We start from the raw sequence: 17,406 nt of genomic DNA, 5'->3' as shown, positions 1-17,406 counted from the left end.
GGATGGGGGAATTAGGATAGAGAGAGATGAAAGGGAAAGAAAGGAGAACAAAGAGCGAGTGGTAAATCCAAAAATGTACCATATGAGGTTTTAATATGGTACAAGTGGAAGTGACTCAGGGAGCGCTAAATGGCCGTGGGTTAGGGGCGCAAATTACTGGTCTTGCCTTGGGTGCTGACAACCCACGCTATGGAAATAATTTTACTGTTAGGGGTCCCCACAACTTGGGAAATTTTATCAAGGGGTCACGGCCCTAGAAAGGTTGAGAACCACTGATCTAGAGGGTGGGGGGGTGCTGCACCTAAATGTTTTTTTATTTTTTTATCTTAATGCAGAGAATGCATTAACCACATCCTGCCTGGCCTACAGCAGAATGACAACCGGGCAGTGGCTCCATTATTATTTATTTCTTCTATTTGCGCTGGGGTCATCCCTGACAATCAGTGCAGATCCATCAGCGATGCCAATTGTCATTCAAAGTGCGACAGCGCCGGAAGCTGAAAATTGGCCTGGGCAGGAAGGGGGTGACGGTACCCTGTATTGAAGTGGTTAAAGCCAGCAGCTACAAATACTGCAGCAGCTGACTTTTAATAAATGGACACTTACCTGTCCAGGGTGCCTGCTGTGTCGGCAGCCGAGGCCGACTCTGTCCTTGGATGCTGCCGCCGCCATCCTAGGTGAGTTAATCGGGAAGTGAACCGTTGTGGCTTCACTTTCTGGTTCCCTACTTGTCCTAACTGGTCCCCGCTGTCTTCTGGGACCTGTGTGTTTCCCAGAATACAGCGGGGGGCAGGAAGGGGCGTGACCTCGCAGGAGTCTATGCCCTGAAGTGGGTGCAAATACTTGTCTTAGACAGGTATCTGCACCCCCCTGAAAGGTGCCAAATGTGACACCGGAGAGGGGGAGGATTCCGAAAAGCGGAGGTTCCATTTTTGTGTGGACCTCCGCTTTGAGATGAAAGACCTTTAGCCTTCACAATTATGGTAACCCTAGTGATCCTACAAATTACACATTTTAGCTCCATTCACCCCTGAGCGCTTTATAGTTTCAAAACATCCAAAATCCCATAGTTTTCATTTGTACCTGTTCACATCTGAGTACAGTGTTGCTTGAAGCTCGTACCTCAAAGTACATGAGCTGCTTCTGAGCTACAAGCTTCAAGCTTTTTTGTCCCCAATAGACTTGAGTGGAAAAATGTATGTATTCAGTGCCTTTTTTTTTTTTTTTTCTTTTTTCTTCTCCCTAGTAACTAGCTTTATATTGCCTAAAATGAATATAAAAATAAAATAATCCTGTGAAATATAATGACCAAAGACCGTCGGCTCGAGTGAATAGAGCCTTCTTGCCACTTGATGACAATGCCTACTCGCTGTTCTGTATCTTTGGAGGAGCAGCATTGTCACTAATACAAAACGTGTGCTAAGATTATAGAACAACTCCCTTTCCTCCTTAAATAATAAAAAAAAATGCAATATAAAGACAGATTGGTCGCATTTAAAAAAAAAAAAAACTAAAGCTTTAGAGAAATGTTTAGCTCCCATGATTCAGTGCATTTTCCTTGTAGTCAGTCATCGCAGCATAAGAGAGAGGGAGTGGGCACAGACACAGCTGTTCATCATAAAAAAATATATATCTTTATATTTAGATTTTTATTGTGCACTTTTAACTTATACCAGTCCTTTTTTCTTTCTAGATTACAGCAAAAGTGGCAGTTATGTTTGTCACATTACAGTATAATGTCACCATTCCAGTAGAAGGTAAGTTCTTTCAAACACATAATTTGCTAATTACACATTTTACACATCTGGTATGTGATCATTTTGCATGTAAAACCTGGTATAAAAAAAAAATAGATTATATGGACGTAAGAAAAAAAAATTCTCAGCTGTTGGAATCTGACAAGCTCTGGTGGTATGGTGGAGGTTGTTTTGTTGGGTCTGGCTCTTTGTAACCCCCCACGTCACACAGATTGTCCCTGGCTGTCCCCTGTGTCCTCCTCCGTGTCCCCCATGCTCTTCTGGCCCCCCTTGTCCCAGATCTGTCAGGATGGAGGAAGGAGCCGGTAAATCTTTTCTGAATGCAGAGTCCATTCATAACTGAGCATTGTAAACTGTATTTACGATGCTTTAGTTTATGAATGGGGAGGGGCATGGGGAATCTGTGTCCTCAGTGCCTTTCCGTATCTCAAAGGGGAGATATTGGGGGTCTGTTTAGACCCCTGATATCTCACCAAAGCCCCTCCCCCAACAGGGTTTATATAAAAAAGGAAAGATTGCAATAAATATTTAAAATTGTAAAAATAATAAAAAACTTAAATAAAATAAAACACTGTCCACTCCCACAAAAAGAAAGCATTGTAAAAAAATAAAAACTGACTGACCTAGTCCACACGTCATCAGTGCTGCATATTAGTGCCATTGTCACATGTCATAAAAAAAGTATCAGTAGTTGGTATCGGCTGGTACTGGGGGGGTGTAAGGTATCGGTACTTATACTCGGTCTTAGGAAAGTGGTATCAGTGCAACCTTAGTTTCCAGGAACAGGAAAGTCTCACAGATGGGGACACAGACAGCAGTTAGGCGCTGACAAATATTCAAACACTTCAATAATTTAGCTGCCCATCTTTATCATTTTAGACTTTTTCTTATGGGTACTGCCTTCTCATTAAAGCTGAGCTCCACCTCCACTCCCGCTCGTCGGAACCCTCCCCCCTCCGGTGTCACATTTGACACCTTTCAGGGGGGAGGGGGGTGCAGATACCTGTCTAAATACAGGTATTTGCACCCACTTGCGGGTAGACTGCGGGCAGGACGTCAGACCCCGCCCCCCCTCCTGTTGTGTTCTGGGAAACACATTTGGCTCCCAGAGCACAGTGGGAACCAGTCAGAGGATGGCGGTGGGGGCAGCAGAGTGACGAGAGATCGCTCGTCCTCTACTGCGGACGGCACTGGACTTCAGGACAGGTAAGTGTGCTGATATTAAAAGTCAGCAGCTGCAGTATTTGTAGCTGCTGGCTTTTAATATTTTTATTTTCAGGGGACATCCGCTTTAAAGCATTTGTAACGGATCAGATTATTATTTTTTTTAAATAACGTACATGTTCTGTGCAATTGTTTTGCACAGAGCAGCCCCGGTCCTCCTCCTTCTCTTGGGTCCCTGGCTGGTGCTCCTGGCTCCTCCCCCTGCTTAGTGCCCCCATGGCAAGCTGCTTGCTCTTGGGGCACTTGTGCATGCTCGCTCCAGAGTTACGCCTGTGTGTCTGTGAGAGACACAGAGCACGGCTTGGCCCCGCTCCCCCTCACTGGCTGGATGTGTCTCAACCAATGAGGAGGGCAAGACCTGGGAGAGCCTCTGCTCTTGTGCACATTGCTGGATTGGGATTGGGCTGAGAGTTTTGCATAGAAAACATGAAGGTTAAAAATAACGTCACTTTAAGTGACCTGAATACCTGAGTTTTATTTAGTATAAGCCCTTGTTGTGAGCAATCTTGGGCCAACGCTGCGAGTACCTAAAGGTTCAGGGAGCTCTCCAAACATTTCTCCAGCAGCAAAGTTCAGGTCTGAGTCTTTGGGACTCGTGCTCACTGGACATTTTTACAGCTTCAGTTTTTTGGCTTTAGACCTTTTTATTTTATTTTTTTCGCAATCAATAAACTCTCCAGCGTGTTATCCTAAGTGTTGCACACAGGCTTTTATCAGCAGTTTTTTGCAGGGGCATTTTCTGGCTGGAAAAAAAACCCCAGAACTAGTATGTTTTTCACTGTAAAAATGCTCTAACGCTAAAAAAACGCACCTATTCAGCGTTTGAGTGCTTTTAAACCATAAGCTTTTGTGCGAGTATAGTTTTGCAAAAAAAAAGTGCGTTTTTATAACGTCAAGTGTGTATGAGGCCTTGTAATCTCTGTATTAGGATACTTTGGTCAAAAACGTTTAACGTTTTTGACCCCTTTAAAAAACAAACAAAAAAAATAAAGTTATTTTTCTTCAACAAAAAAACGCTAACGCGGAAAAACTGCTATTGAAAAATTGTTGAAAAACTGACTGCAAAGCTACTGGCGTTTTTATAACGTTATTTTAACGTCCAGTGTGCATGAGGCCTAAAACATAATTTCCCAATTTTCGATCATAACGTGAACAAGTGATACACAGACATTACGGTACAATAGTGGAGCAAAGACAGGTTTTCCACAAAAATGGCAAAACTGCTTGTAATTGTTGGGTGCTGATTCTGAAACTGTCCCTTTCCGGTTATGTTTACTTTCTTCAATAGGTTTTTTGACATTAAAGGGGTTGTAAGGGTTAAAAAAAAGGAAATAAAAATAACAAACATACCATACTTGCCTCCACTGTGCAGTTAGGTTTGCACAGAGTGGCGTTGTTCCTCGTCTTCTGGGGTCCCACGGCAGTTGTCTCGACTCCTCTCCGCAAGAGCTAACCCCCTTCTGGGAAGCTCTCTCCCAAGGGGGTTAGCTTGCGGGCGCGCTCCTGGCCAAGGCCGCCAAGTGTATCACTCGGCCCGGCGCGCCTTGATTTCATTAACAGCAGCGGGAGCCAATGGCTGTGCTGCTATCAATCTCCAATGAAGAGCCGTCTCAAGCTGGGGGGAAAGCATTGCGGGATCGCGCCCATGGAGTTTTGTGGCTCAGGTAAGTAAAACGGAGGGCTGGGGGGGCCCGAGAGTGCAAGGTGTTTTTGCATAGGATGCATTGAGGTGAAAAAACATGAAGCTTTACAACCCCTTTAATGCAGGCAAAATGGCCATTTATTTTACACCCAGCAATCCGTTTAGACATCTGGAGAATGAAAGCAATTAGAAATGTTGATCACATAAAAAACAAACGCATGTATGACCAGCGTTTCTATAGGTTGTATTTTGGAATGTAGACCGTAATGTATGTCGTCATAGTTACACTTTATGACGGCATTAGAGTTGCAGCTCAGTGACAACTGGAGAACAGATACTAGTCATGACCCTTGAATGTTAGTGTATGCTCCCTAATCACCTGCTTTTTATAAAGCTTTTACCAAATCAGTTGCAGGCAGCAAATAGATCCGTGTTATCTTGTTATCCAATAGAAACTAGATGCAATCTGTGTGCTGTGTTCTATTTAAAGACACGGCTTGTGTTTATCCTAGTGCCATGTACCAGGACTGAACCGGAGTTTATCCACTATTGCTTTAAATAGGACTTTACATAATAGCTAGGGCCGAAACAACGGATCCATTATGAAATGAAACGATTACCATTTTCATAGGGCTGTTACTGATTAAAATGTTTGTGTTCGATTAATCGATTTTTTTTTTTTAATCGATTAATCGCTAATTTTGATTAATTATAACGCACATACAGATCCAACTACTTTTAGCTGATCTCCTTGCAGGCTGATTCCCAGTGCAGCTACCAACCACTGGAAAAATGGATAGCAGGATACAAAAACCACACAAAGGCAGCGCTCCATAGGAATAGCATTAAAACTTTTATAGTCTTCAAGTAGGTAAAATAAATATTGCACTGGAGATAAAATCGATGTAGCTACATAAACTGTAAAAATGGTGCAAGTAATACCAAACGGTAGCAAAAGCATTCATAGAAATATGTAGCCAAGTATGATACTGGTATAAAAATGTGTACAAAGATACCACTGCTGAATCCAGATGATGAGGGGTTAACATCAGTCCGTCGGCATGTAGATGTCCCCATGAAGGGAACTATCACAACTCCCAGTGGATGGCTGTAGAATCCCAGGTTGATAGAGGGAAGTGATAGAGGGAAGTGTAACAGCCCTTGCGTGTGGCAGATAGTAAGGTCCCGCCGGCATGCAGATATGAAGGCACAGCAAAGGAGCCCTTCAGATGGACATGGCAAGGTGTCCGTGATGTTACTGGATCTCCGACGGAACTCCCTGAAGGTCCGGAAGCCGGCGGAGAGGTGAGTACCAATCAAAAGAATTTTAATCGATCAAAAAAATTAAAGATTAATCGAGGAATTAATAGTTAATTTCCACAGCCCATAATTGATTAATTGGCCATAATGGGATTAAACAAAACTAAAATTGGCCCTTTATAGTACAAAATGAGCAAATCGCTACTGTAAATATTACTTTCACTGTCCCACAGTAAAAAATGAACCCCTTACAGTAGCGATTATTTCCTCTTTTTGTAAAATGTTTTTGTTTTTTTAACCCCATTATGTTACTATACTCCCCATGTGTGTGTGTGTGTGTAACTTTAAGGTTATATGCCAATAAATACAGTATATATAATGTGTGTGTGTGTGTGTGTGTGTAATATAATATATATATACACACACACATTATATATACTGTATTTATTGGCATATAACCTTAAAGTTAGGGTGCGTGTTATACCCCGATAAATACGGTATACACACATTATAATTACACACACACACACATATATATATATATATATGTATGTGTGTGTGTGTGTGTGTGTGTGTGTGTGTGTGTGTGTGTGTGTGTACTGTATGTGTGTACGCACATAAACTTTAATGGAATCCCAGTCTTGGTCCGTAGGGTTCAATATTGAGTTGGCCCACCGTTTGCAGCTATAACGGCTTCAATGTTTGACCATTCTTCCAGAAGCGCATTTGTGGGGTCAGGCACTGATGTTGGACGAGTAGCAGACTCCACTCTTATTCATCCCAAAGGTTTTCTATAGGCTTAAGGTCAGGACTCTGTGCAGGCCAGTCAAGATCCTCCACCCAAAACTCGCACATCCATGTTTATGGACCTTACTTTGTGCACTGGTCCAAATCATTTGGTGGAGGGGGGGCCTCTCAGTTCCAGTGAAGGGAACTCTTAAAGCATCAGCATACCAAGACATTTTGGACAATTTCATGCTCCCAACTTTGTGGGAACATGACTGTGCATCAGTGCACAAAGCCAGGTCCATAAAGACATGGATGAGCGAGTTTGGGGTGGAGGAACTTGATTGACCTCAACCCGATAGAACAACTTTGGGATAAATTAGAGCCAGAGACTTGGAGGTTCGGTAAAAAAGATAAATATTTACCTGATTGCGCCCTCCAGTGGTGTGACCAATACCCGCAGCCACCTCTCTAAGGCACTGCGAGCTGCAACCACACTCCTGTCACACACAGATTGGAGCTTTGGGGAGAAGTTAGCGCCACAATAGTGTATAAGCTGAGTAATACAACCTGTTCCTCTACCCCCTAGACATAACAGGGCACCTCTACAAAGGATTTTTTTTTTTTTTTAGTTGGGGTTTCAACTTGGATTCAGTGGAAAGCAATAGTTTAGGTAAGCACGTATTTTTAGGGCTGACTGCCAGGTCCAGATTGGCACAGCTCTGTGATCATTAATACGTCAGTAAATGTATTTTCATCCCTGGAGTTTAGAATCCCTTGCAATCATAAAAATGAGAATCCTTGAGTCCATCCAGCTATTGATGAACTTCCAGCTGTAGGACAGCAGACACTCCTATGGGGTTGCTGGATGGCCATAGATCCCCCAGGACTGCTTGAGTCTGTAAACTCCTGTGTGCCCTCTATGTGGGAAATCCAATTTTACCTGTGGTGCTGTAATAATAAATACTTTCTAATCCTTGGCACGTCCTTTGCTTTTGGCAGCACTTCAGATGATGTTAAATGGCAGATGTTACATGTGTCAAGTGGTAATTTTTATTACAGGTAAATAGCAGTACACTTATAACAGACTGAAACGTTGTCAGAAGGTACATTTTCTAACTGAGAGCATATCACAAACATCTGTCCATTTTCTTATAGTCAGAAGAAATTTACAGAGTTCTGTATAATAATCTGACTGCATGTTCAGAAAATGACTGCCTGGTCTCTGAAATAAAAATAGTATGTGATCTTCCTGAACAACAAATTGCAAAGAACCTCAAATTGCGCACTCCGCCTCCTTTTCAGCTGGTCAGATGTGAGCCTAGGGGGAAAAAGAAAAACTACTGCAGTGTCTCAATAGGTTCTCCCTGTTCAGCTGTCTGTAATCTGCCTTGCTAATCAGCATCATGTATTTGGACAAAGTTGGACACAGGCACAATATTAGGCTGCCGTTAGGTAGTTTTTTTGCGCGTATTCATGCTTATTTGCATACAGCGTCGTTCGACGTTTTTGTACTTCGACGTTTTTTATTTTAGCCAATAGGAAAAATGATCATCTTTTCATCACTTGTTGCTATGTTGGTAGATATTTTTAAGCTTCTGCCTGGGTGAAAAGTTCTATTGATTAAAGCGACGAAACGCCCGTAGCAAACGCTCGTTGTCGCGCTAGTCGCTTGAATCGAGCGTTTCCATTACTTTCTATGGAAAATGGAAACACTCAAATACGCCCAAACCTGCCAATACGTGCATCAAAAAAGGGTCCGGAACTTGTTTGAGCTTCAGGCGTTCGGCGTCAGGCGTATTGGTGTGCAGATGTGAACCATCTCCATAGGAAATAATGTATTTTTTCCCCTCTAGCGTATTTGAGCATTGCGCTTCAGGCGACAAAACGCTCAGGTGTGAATGCAGCCTTAGGCTCCATTCACACCTTGGCGACAAAACCCCCGACGCTCGATACGCTGGAGGGGCGAATTTCCATTGCTGTCTATGAGATGGTTCACATCTCACGCCGTACGCCTGCCGCCTGAAAACAAGTCCCGGACCCTTTTTTTCAGGCGGCATTGGCGTTCGGCCATAGACAGCAATGGAAATGATTTGTTAAAAAAAAAAATTAAACAAATCGCGACAAAATACGCCGCGTACGCGGCGCTACTTGTCGCCTAGGTGTGAATGCAGCCTTAGGTAAGGCACAGACCCTGAATATTAGGTTACACTGAATGTTAAAGCTCCCGTGGCATTTTAATCTAAATGGCCACAAAGCTCTCTGCAAAAGAGTAAATATTCCTCCCATGGACTGCTCCTCCAGATGCAGAGACTTCTTCCTCCTGAAGAAATCGGCATTTCCCAAGACTGGTGATCCCCTGTGTCCCCCACAGAAGTAGGAACAAAGATTGTCTCTGGACAGCCGCACACTGAACAAATTGTAGCCTTTATTAAAAAAAGGACAGCACTAGCTATGACTAAGCACTAGTGTTAGTGCGAAACGCGTCAGCAGTTGGGTTTTATTTTATTTCACTTTGCTGTGACTGTCCTTTTTTCAATAAAGGCTACAATTTGTTCAGTGTGCGGCTGTCCAGAGACCATCTTTGTTCCTGCTTTGCTAAGTGCATTGCCTGCACCTGAGTTGTCTGCAACGGTGGATGTTCATCTGGGTTCCCACCTGGAGCGGCTATTCCCCTTTCCCCCACAGAAGTGGACAGTGGCTTCACCCACCAACCTCCACGTCACTACTGTGTCCTATAATGTTGTGGAAGTCAAAGGGTATCCATCGCTTCCTAGCCATGTACATGTTTCTGGTTTTAATCTCAGAACATTGATTTGGTTTCTTTCTTTGTTTTTCAGGTGTTCTAGGTGAACCAGTTTCATTCTATCACTACGGCATCAAAGACATGTCAACGGTTTTCTTTTACATGCTTGTGGCAGTTATATTACATGCTGTCATACAAGAATATGTCCTGGATGTAAGTACTATTTATTTTTTATTTTATTTTTTTATTGCTTTCAAATAACTACCTTGATCATTTGATAAATCTGCACTACTCTAAGGCCCGGATTCACGTAGAACCACGTATCTTTGTGCGGGCGTAACGTATCCTATTTACATTACGCCTCCGCAACTTTGACAGGCAAGTGCCGTATTCTCAAACCAAAGTTGCGGCGGCGTAGCGTAAATAGGCCGGCGTAAGCCCGCCTAATTCAAATGTGGTAGATGTGGGCGTGTGTTATGTAAATTTTATGTGAGCCCGCGTAAATGACGCTTTTTACGAACGGCGCATGCGCCGTCCGTGAAAGTATGCCAGTGCGCATGCTCCAAATTAACTCGCAAGAAGCCAATGCTTTCGACGTGAGCGTAAATGACGCCCAGCCCTATTCACGAACGACTTATGCAAACGACGTAAAATTTTCAAAATTTGACGCGGGAACGACGTCCATACTTAACATTTGTACGCCTCATATAGCAGGGGTAACTTTACGCCGGGAAAAGCCTAACGTAAACGGTGTATCTGTACTGCATTGGCCAGGCGTACGTTCGTGAATTCGCGTATCTAGCTGATTTACATATTTCTAGGCGTGAATCAGCGTACACGCCCCTAGCGGCCAGCGTAAATATGCAGTTAAGATCCGACGGCGTAAGAGACTTACGCCGGTCGGATCTAATACAAATCTATGCGTAACTGATTCTAAGAATCAGGCGCATAGATACGACGGCTCGGACTCAGAGTTACGACGGCGTATCTGGAGATACACCGGCGTAACTCGTACGAGAATCCGGGTCCCAGTGTACTTCTAATTCTGTCTTCCCTTTTGTATTAGAGAAAGGGCCATGCGGCTTAGTTATTATTATACAGGATTTATATAGCGCCAACAGGTTGCGCAGCGCTTAACAACATTTATTTGCTGGTTGTTTTCAAGCATGCAGGCAGTTCATAATAAAACTTTTTCACCCAAAATAAATGTACATTCTCCTAAATAAAATGTCCACGTGTGCAATGTAATTATGAAAAAGCAATAAGCCTTCAGGTTAAAATATGCTTTCTGCTTTGGGTGTATCCTGTCCAGCAGTCAGGACCAGTGTGTCCCCCCATTGCTCCACAGCATGACATAATAACTTGCCAAAAAAAAGCTCTGCTCCCATGATGTCCATGTTGGTTGTATTACCTGCCTTTCGCAAACTTTTTACCCCAGAGGAATTCCTAAAATAATTTTGAGGTCTCGGGGAACCCCTGCCAAAATAAATTCAAGAAGTATGGCCATACTTCTCCTATGGATCACAGGAGTGCGGTTCGTCCTGCACTCCTGTGATCCATTTTTAGCTGACATTGTGCTGAAGTCCGCTGTCGGCTGACATCAGAGCCGGACCAGGCTCCTATAAGATCCTGACCATATGGTCGGAATTCGCCCAGAAGCCTGAATTGACACCTGGCTCAGTCGCTCAGCGATCCACTGAGAGCCGGAGCCAGCCCCTCCACAGCCCAAAGCTCCAGTGAGCACTGGAGAGGAAAGCGGAGAGCCACTGACTGAGAGCCCCAGCGCTCTGCTTAAAGCAGAGGGGAAGGACTGGGCGATCAGCCATGTTTGATCACTCAATTCTCACTACAGAGCCGGCAGGGGACAGATACAGCATTGGATCAATGCTGCTTCCACCTAGGTGAGTATAAATATTTTTTTCTTTAAAACCCTTAACTTCTCTTTTAAATTGGAGGTCATTTGGTGTCATGCTGCTGGCTCTGCCAACTACTACTGGATTCAAACTATGCATAAGCATCAGATGATCAGCCACAACCAGGGTTGCCACCTCATCCCTTTAAAACAGAACACATATGAATTACACAGGTTCTGGGGCTAATTTAATGCAGGTAAGGCACCAAATTAGTCTAATTACCACCTTAATTAGCCTCAAAACCTGTGTAATTCATATGTGTTCTGTTTTAAAGGGATGAGGTGGAAACCCTAGCCACAACCCAAATAACCTCTAGCAACCTCTGGAGGAACCCTTGGGTTCCATGGCTGATCTCTCAGCATGATGTTCTTTAAGGCTGGAAACTGTGGTTTAAAGGGATCAGCACTGGGGCAAAAAGTATGGAGCTTGTAGTAGAACATTTTAAAGGTTTACCTTTTAACCACTTAAGGGCCTTGCCTGCTTTTCAGATTTGGTGTTTACAAGATTAAAACAGTTTTTTGTTTTTTTTGCTAGAAAATTACTTAAAACACCCTAGAGAATAAAATGGCGGTCATTGCAGTACTTTTTGTCACACCATATTTGCGCAGCGGTCTTACAAGCGCACTTTTTTTGGGAAAAAATTCACTTTTTTGAATAAAAAAATAAGACAACAGTAAAGTTAGCCCAATTTTTTTTATATTGTGAAAGATAATGTTACGCCGAGTAAAATGATACCCAACATGTCGCGCTTCAAAATTGCGCCCGCTCGTGGAATGGCGTCAAACTTTTACCCTTAAAAATCTCCATAGGCGGGGGGCGTGTCCAAGATGGCGACCGGACTGGACGCTTAGCAGAGGAGCTCCGCTGCCATACCCGCTAAACATCCTGTTTCCCTGCGGATTACCCTGATCTATGTGACCTAGATCGCTAGCTGAGTGCCCCCGGGACTGGTATGCCCTATAAGCGGAAGAAAACCGCTTACCAGAAGCCGTCTCCACCCCGTGTTAATCCCGGCGGCGGGAAGGCCGCACTCCTCGTGGTGTCCAACATGGCGTCGCAGACCGAGGACGCAGACCCGGCGATCCAAGACCAGGATCACTTTGCTGCCCTGATGCAGGCCATCTCGACCTGCCAGTCCACGCTGACCGAAAAAATAGACACCATGCAGCTGGAGATGGGATTCATCCGAAAAGACATGGACAAGGTCAGGACCCGGCTGACGGAGGCTGAGCGTCGGGTGGGTGATGTAGAGGAAGTGCTGGGAGATCATGCCTCCTCTCTCCGCACCCTTACCACCAAGGTTAGAGCCCTGGAGCATCGTGCGGAAGACGCGGAGAACCGCAATAGGAGAAATAATCTCCGTGTTATCGGCCTCCCCGAGCGAGCGGAAGAACCAGATCCCACTGCCTTTACCGAGCGCCTTCTCCGCCAGTTGCTCCCCCAAGCTGCCTTCTCTCCATACTTCGCCGTGGAACGGGCCCACAGGATGCCGGCGGCTCGCGGCCCCCCCGGAGCCCCCCCGCGTACATTCATCCTTCGTCTCCTGAACTTCAGGGACAGAGACGCGATACTGCGGGAAAGCAGGAAGATCGAGACGCTGCGCTTCGAGGGGACCCGCCTGATGATCTTCCCCGACTTCTCTGTGGAGACGCAGAAGCAGCGAAAATCCTTCGACCATGTGAAGCAAGCCCTACGCCAGCGCGGCTTGAAATATAGCATGCTATTCCCCGCCCGTTTACGGGTCCAAGACGGAGAGACCCATCGCTTCTTCACAGTGCCGGATGAGGCGGCCGCGTGGCTGGAGACTCTCCCGCGCCACTGATCTCGTGGGGCCGAAGCCATTGTTTTGCTCTTCATTGTTTCTATGCCAGCGTAGTCCCCTTACTTGGTTATCCCTGTTCCTGCCTTGTGCACACCCAGCACCCTGTACAGATGGACCCCCCCACCCCCCCTCCTCCTCTTTTGTTTCTGGACGGACGGGGCTGTAGCCTCTGTTCCTGTTGTTGGCTGTGGAGGGGGTGCTGCCTGGATGTCCCCCTCGAGGTGGAATGCCCTACACACACCGGGACTGCTGACCGGGACTCACCTGTGAGTATGGGGGTACCTGGGGGGGGTAGATGCTTAGGCACCTACTACACCCTGTGCCGGGGATCAGGGATAATTTCCTTTATCCACTTGAGGAACTGACTATGTTATGGCATGATTGTTCAAGTTACTGAACCGCCACGCGGCTTGCTGCTATAAGATTGTGCCCCCAGTATCTTCTGGGTGATTAACTTCCCCCGCAGGGAAAACGATAATAATAACTGACTCTCCGATTTTTTATTTTTATACTTTCGGTTTTTTTTTTTTTTTTTTTTTTTTTCTTTTATTTTTTTTTTCCACTTGCTTACTGAAGCGGGTGGCAGAAATGCTGGTCCGTTTGGCGAGCATACTCTGCTGGGCCTCCTAGGCGCCCTGTTGGTACACTGCTTCCCAAAGGCTGATAGTCATGCATTGTTTGGGTTACAAAACACGCCTAAGTTTTGGGGGTCGCGTGGGGAGGGGGGGAGGGAATTTTATTTTTCATTTTAGTTTTTTTTTCTGTTCTTGGTACAGCTGTGAATTGTTTAATGTTCAGTATGGTCAAATGCACTGCCTTTACATGCTACTTCTGATGGGTGTGGGATGGCCGCTGGGGGGAGGGAATCTGGTCTTTTTGCTGGGCGGGGGTCCAGGTGATGACGGAGCAATGCCTATTTTCCCATGGTTGTCATGGCCCCCTTGAGAGTGTTGTCCTGGAATGTGCGCGGGTTAAATTCTAAATTTAAAAGATCCCTAGTGTTCTCCTTCTTGAAGAGATACCACCCACACATTTGCATACTGCAGGAGACCCACCTTACTGGGTCCAAGGTCCTAGCACTTAAGAAACCCTGGGTGGGATCCTATTTTCACTCTACCCATTCTACCCATTCCCGTGGAGTGAGTGTTTTAATCCATAAGGCGCTCCCGTTTGTTCTTCTGGACCTCCGCCTGGACCCGGATGGGCAATATGTCATTATTCATGCTCTCTGTGATAGACTAGAAATAGTAATTGTTGGTCTGTATCTGCCCCCCACGACAGGTATGACAGTACTCCGTAGGGCACAAGCTGTTGTTGCCGACTTCCCCTCGGCAACTGTAGTCTGGGCAGGGGACTTTAACATGGCTCCCAATCCCAGCATTGACAGATTGAACCCCGACCGGACGACTGACTCGGCGCTCTCGCGGTGGGCGGAGACATATGGCTTGAGTGATGTGTGGAGGTGGAAATATCCGTATGACAGAAACTATACGTGTCACTCTGCAACTCATGCGACCATGTCTCGGATAGACTTGATCTATGCCACCGACCCCGTCTTGTCCAGGGTGGTGGCGGTGTCTCACTTGCCGCGGGGGATATCGGACCATGCACCAGTTATGTTGGACCTCTCCACTGACTCCGCTGCAACGCGGGGCCTGTGGAGACTATCCAGGTACTGGATCACTGACGACAGACTGGAACCTTTAATGCTCGCGGAACTTAGAGACTACTGGGTTCATAATGACCATTCAGCCCCCCCTGAGGTGACCTGGGATGCCTTCAAAGCCTACGCCAGGGGCAGGTATCAATTCAATATAGCCAAAGTACGGAAGGAAGCTAAATTGGAACTAGCAGAAGCCGAGAGACGGGCGGTGCGACTGGAAAATATGTACACAAACTCGCCTGACCAAGGCTCGCACGCTGACATGCTTACTGCCTACAGGGAGTTGGCACTCATCCGTGCTGCCTCATGCCGTCGTTTCCTCCTTGCTCAGACTCAGCGAATATTTGAACAGGGGGAACGAGCGGGTAGACTACTGGCCTGGCTGGCGACTGAGAGATCAGGTAGCTCGTGTATAGCCAATATAAGAGATGAGGATGATGTCTTAATTTCGGACCCACTATTGATAAATGCCAGATTTGAAAGGTACTATCAGGACCTCTACTCGTCCAGGGCGTCATACACCCTGGATGAGCTGGACACATTCCTGCTCTCCCTGGACTTTCCCTCCCTGACCTCGGCGGCCAGTCGGACGCTCGAAGCCCCCATTACGCTGCAGGAGGTCCAGGGAGCTATCAAGTCTCTACAGGCAGGTAAAACCCCTGGTCCCGATGGACTCCCCACGGAGTTCTACAAGTCTAACCTGGAGGTGACGGGCCCCTACTTCTACTCCGCGCTCACCGCAGCACTGGAGCGACTCAGCCTTCCGGCCTCCATGATGGAGGCGGTGATCGTTGTCATACCTAAACCCGGGAAGGACCCGGAACTGTGTTCATCCTATCGGCCTATATCTCTGCTCAATGTGGATGCCAAAATCCTGACCAAGATCCTGGCCAATCGGCTGAACACAGTGATCCTCACGCTAGTGCATGGCGACCAGACGGGATTCATGCCAGGGAAGGGCACGGATATAAATATCCGCAGGCTCCACACCAATATTGCAATTTTCCGCGAGCAGAATACAACCGGGGCTGTGGCCTCACTCGACGCAGAGAAGGCCTTTGACTCAGTTGAGTGGGCCTTCCTGTGGCGAGTGTTGACTAAGTTTGGGTTCGGTCCTAAATTCATTGCCTGGATCAAATTGCTGTATGGGTCACCCACGGCCAGGGTGCGCACGGGGGGCAACATCTCAGCCCCATTCCGTTTATGCAGGGGGACGAGGCAGGGCTGCCCACTGTCTCCGGGGCTCTTTGCCTTGGCCATCGAGCCCATGGCTATTATGCTTCGCTCGACGCACGAGGTGAGGGGCCTGGAGGTGGGACCACTGACCGAAAAGGGTGTCGCTGTATGCGGATGACACCCTTTTGTACCTTGGTGATGACTCTCAGTCCCTAGTGGCAGCTCTCAAAATTGTGGATAGGTTCGGCGGGTTCTCCGGGATTCGTGTTAATTGGGGCAAATCCAGTTTATTCCGCCTGTCCGACCTTGCCCCCCCCACAGCGGACCTGACGCCGCTGAGTAAGGTCTCCAAATTCCGCTATCTTGGAGTGGACATTGACAACATCTAGGTCAATACTTACATGACAACCTATACCCGGTCCTACAGAATCTAATTGCAAAATGCCAGGCCTGGAAGACACTACCCCTTACTCCGGTGGGGCGGGTGAACCTGTTAAAAATGGTGTTCCTCCCCAAGCTGCTTTACATATTCCGTAACACCCCGGTCCCTATCCCCGCTTCTTTCTTTACTAAACTGGATAGCGTAGTCTCCTCATTCATCTGGGGTGGGGGAGCTCCCAGAATAGCGCAGCGCAAGCTTCAGCTACCTCTGTCCTCAGGGGGTCTGGCCCTGCCCTCCTTCAAAAAATACTACTGGGCGGCAGTGCTAGTAACAGTCCGGTGGTGGTTCCAGCAGACTAGGTCCAACCCAGCAGTAAACCTGGAGGCCGCAGTCATGGGCTCCTACTCAACCCTCACCAACCTGGTCTATAGAGGACCCAGGGCCGCCCCACAGGTTACTCTCCCGATGCGCACAACGATCCAGGTCTGGGATAGGGTCACTGCAGCGGTCGCGGGCCCTGACTCCATCTCGCCTCACGCCCCGCTGTGGGGCAACCCAAGACTCTCACATTTCAGGTCCATCCCGGACCCTAGTGTCTGGGCCAGATATGGAATAGTGAAAGTACAACATATTATGCCGGCCGGGGCGCTGCTCCCCTTCCCGGAGCTACGCGCAGCGTTTGAGCTCCCCTCATGGATGCTGTTCAGGTATTTGCAATTGAAACATGCGGCGCAGGCACAGTTCTCGAGGACAACTACGGTTGAGCCACATAGGATAGAGAGGTTCCTTATATCCCGTGGAATTGATAGAATAGTGTCCTCCATCTACCTCCGACTTACATGCGACGACTCAAAGGGGGATTCCCCCCTTCACAGAGTCTGGAAGGCGGACATTCCCGACCTCTCGGAAGAGGATTGGGAGTCTGCGCTGGTCCAATATATACCAACAACCATATCTGCCAGAGACAGATTCATCCAATTGAAATTCCTACACAGGGCCTATTACACCCCCCAGCGCCTTGCCAAGATATTCAGTACCCAGTCAGACCGATGCCCCAAATGTCAGAGAGAGACAGGAACGTTCTACCACGTTGTG

At 46.8% G+C, this 17,406-nt stretch overlaps 1 protein-coding gene across 1 annotated transcript in view; it reads left to right on the top strand.

The window, feature by feature from the left end:
* Positions 1 to 17,406, top strand: part of TRAM1 (translocation associated membrane protein 1) — a 65,021-nt gene that overhangs the window by 18,206 nt on the left and 29,409 nt on the right. The window contains exons 2-3 of the mRNA XM_040354391.1: positions 1,694 to 1,757; positions 9,450 to 9,568. Of these exons, the coding sequence (XP_040210325.1) occupies positions 1,694 to 1,757; positions 9,450 to 9,568 (183 nt within the window). The remainder of the gene's footprint in view (positions 1 to 1,693; positions 1,758 to 9,449; positions 9,569 to 17,406) is intronic.

Source organism: Rana temporaria, chromosome 5 (genome assembly GCF_905171775.1).
Source record: "Rana temporaria chromosome 5, aRanTem1.1, whole genome shotgun sequence".
NCBI classification, from domain to species: Eukaryota; Metazoa; Chordata; class Amphibia; order Anura; family Ranidae; genus Rana; species Rana temporaria.
The sequence above is the reverse complement of the archived record's forward strand: the minus strand, read 5'-3'. Positions and strand labels throughout refer to the sequence as shown.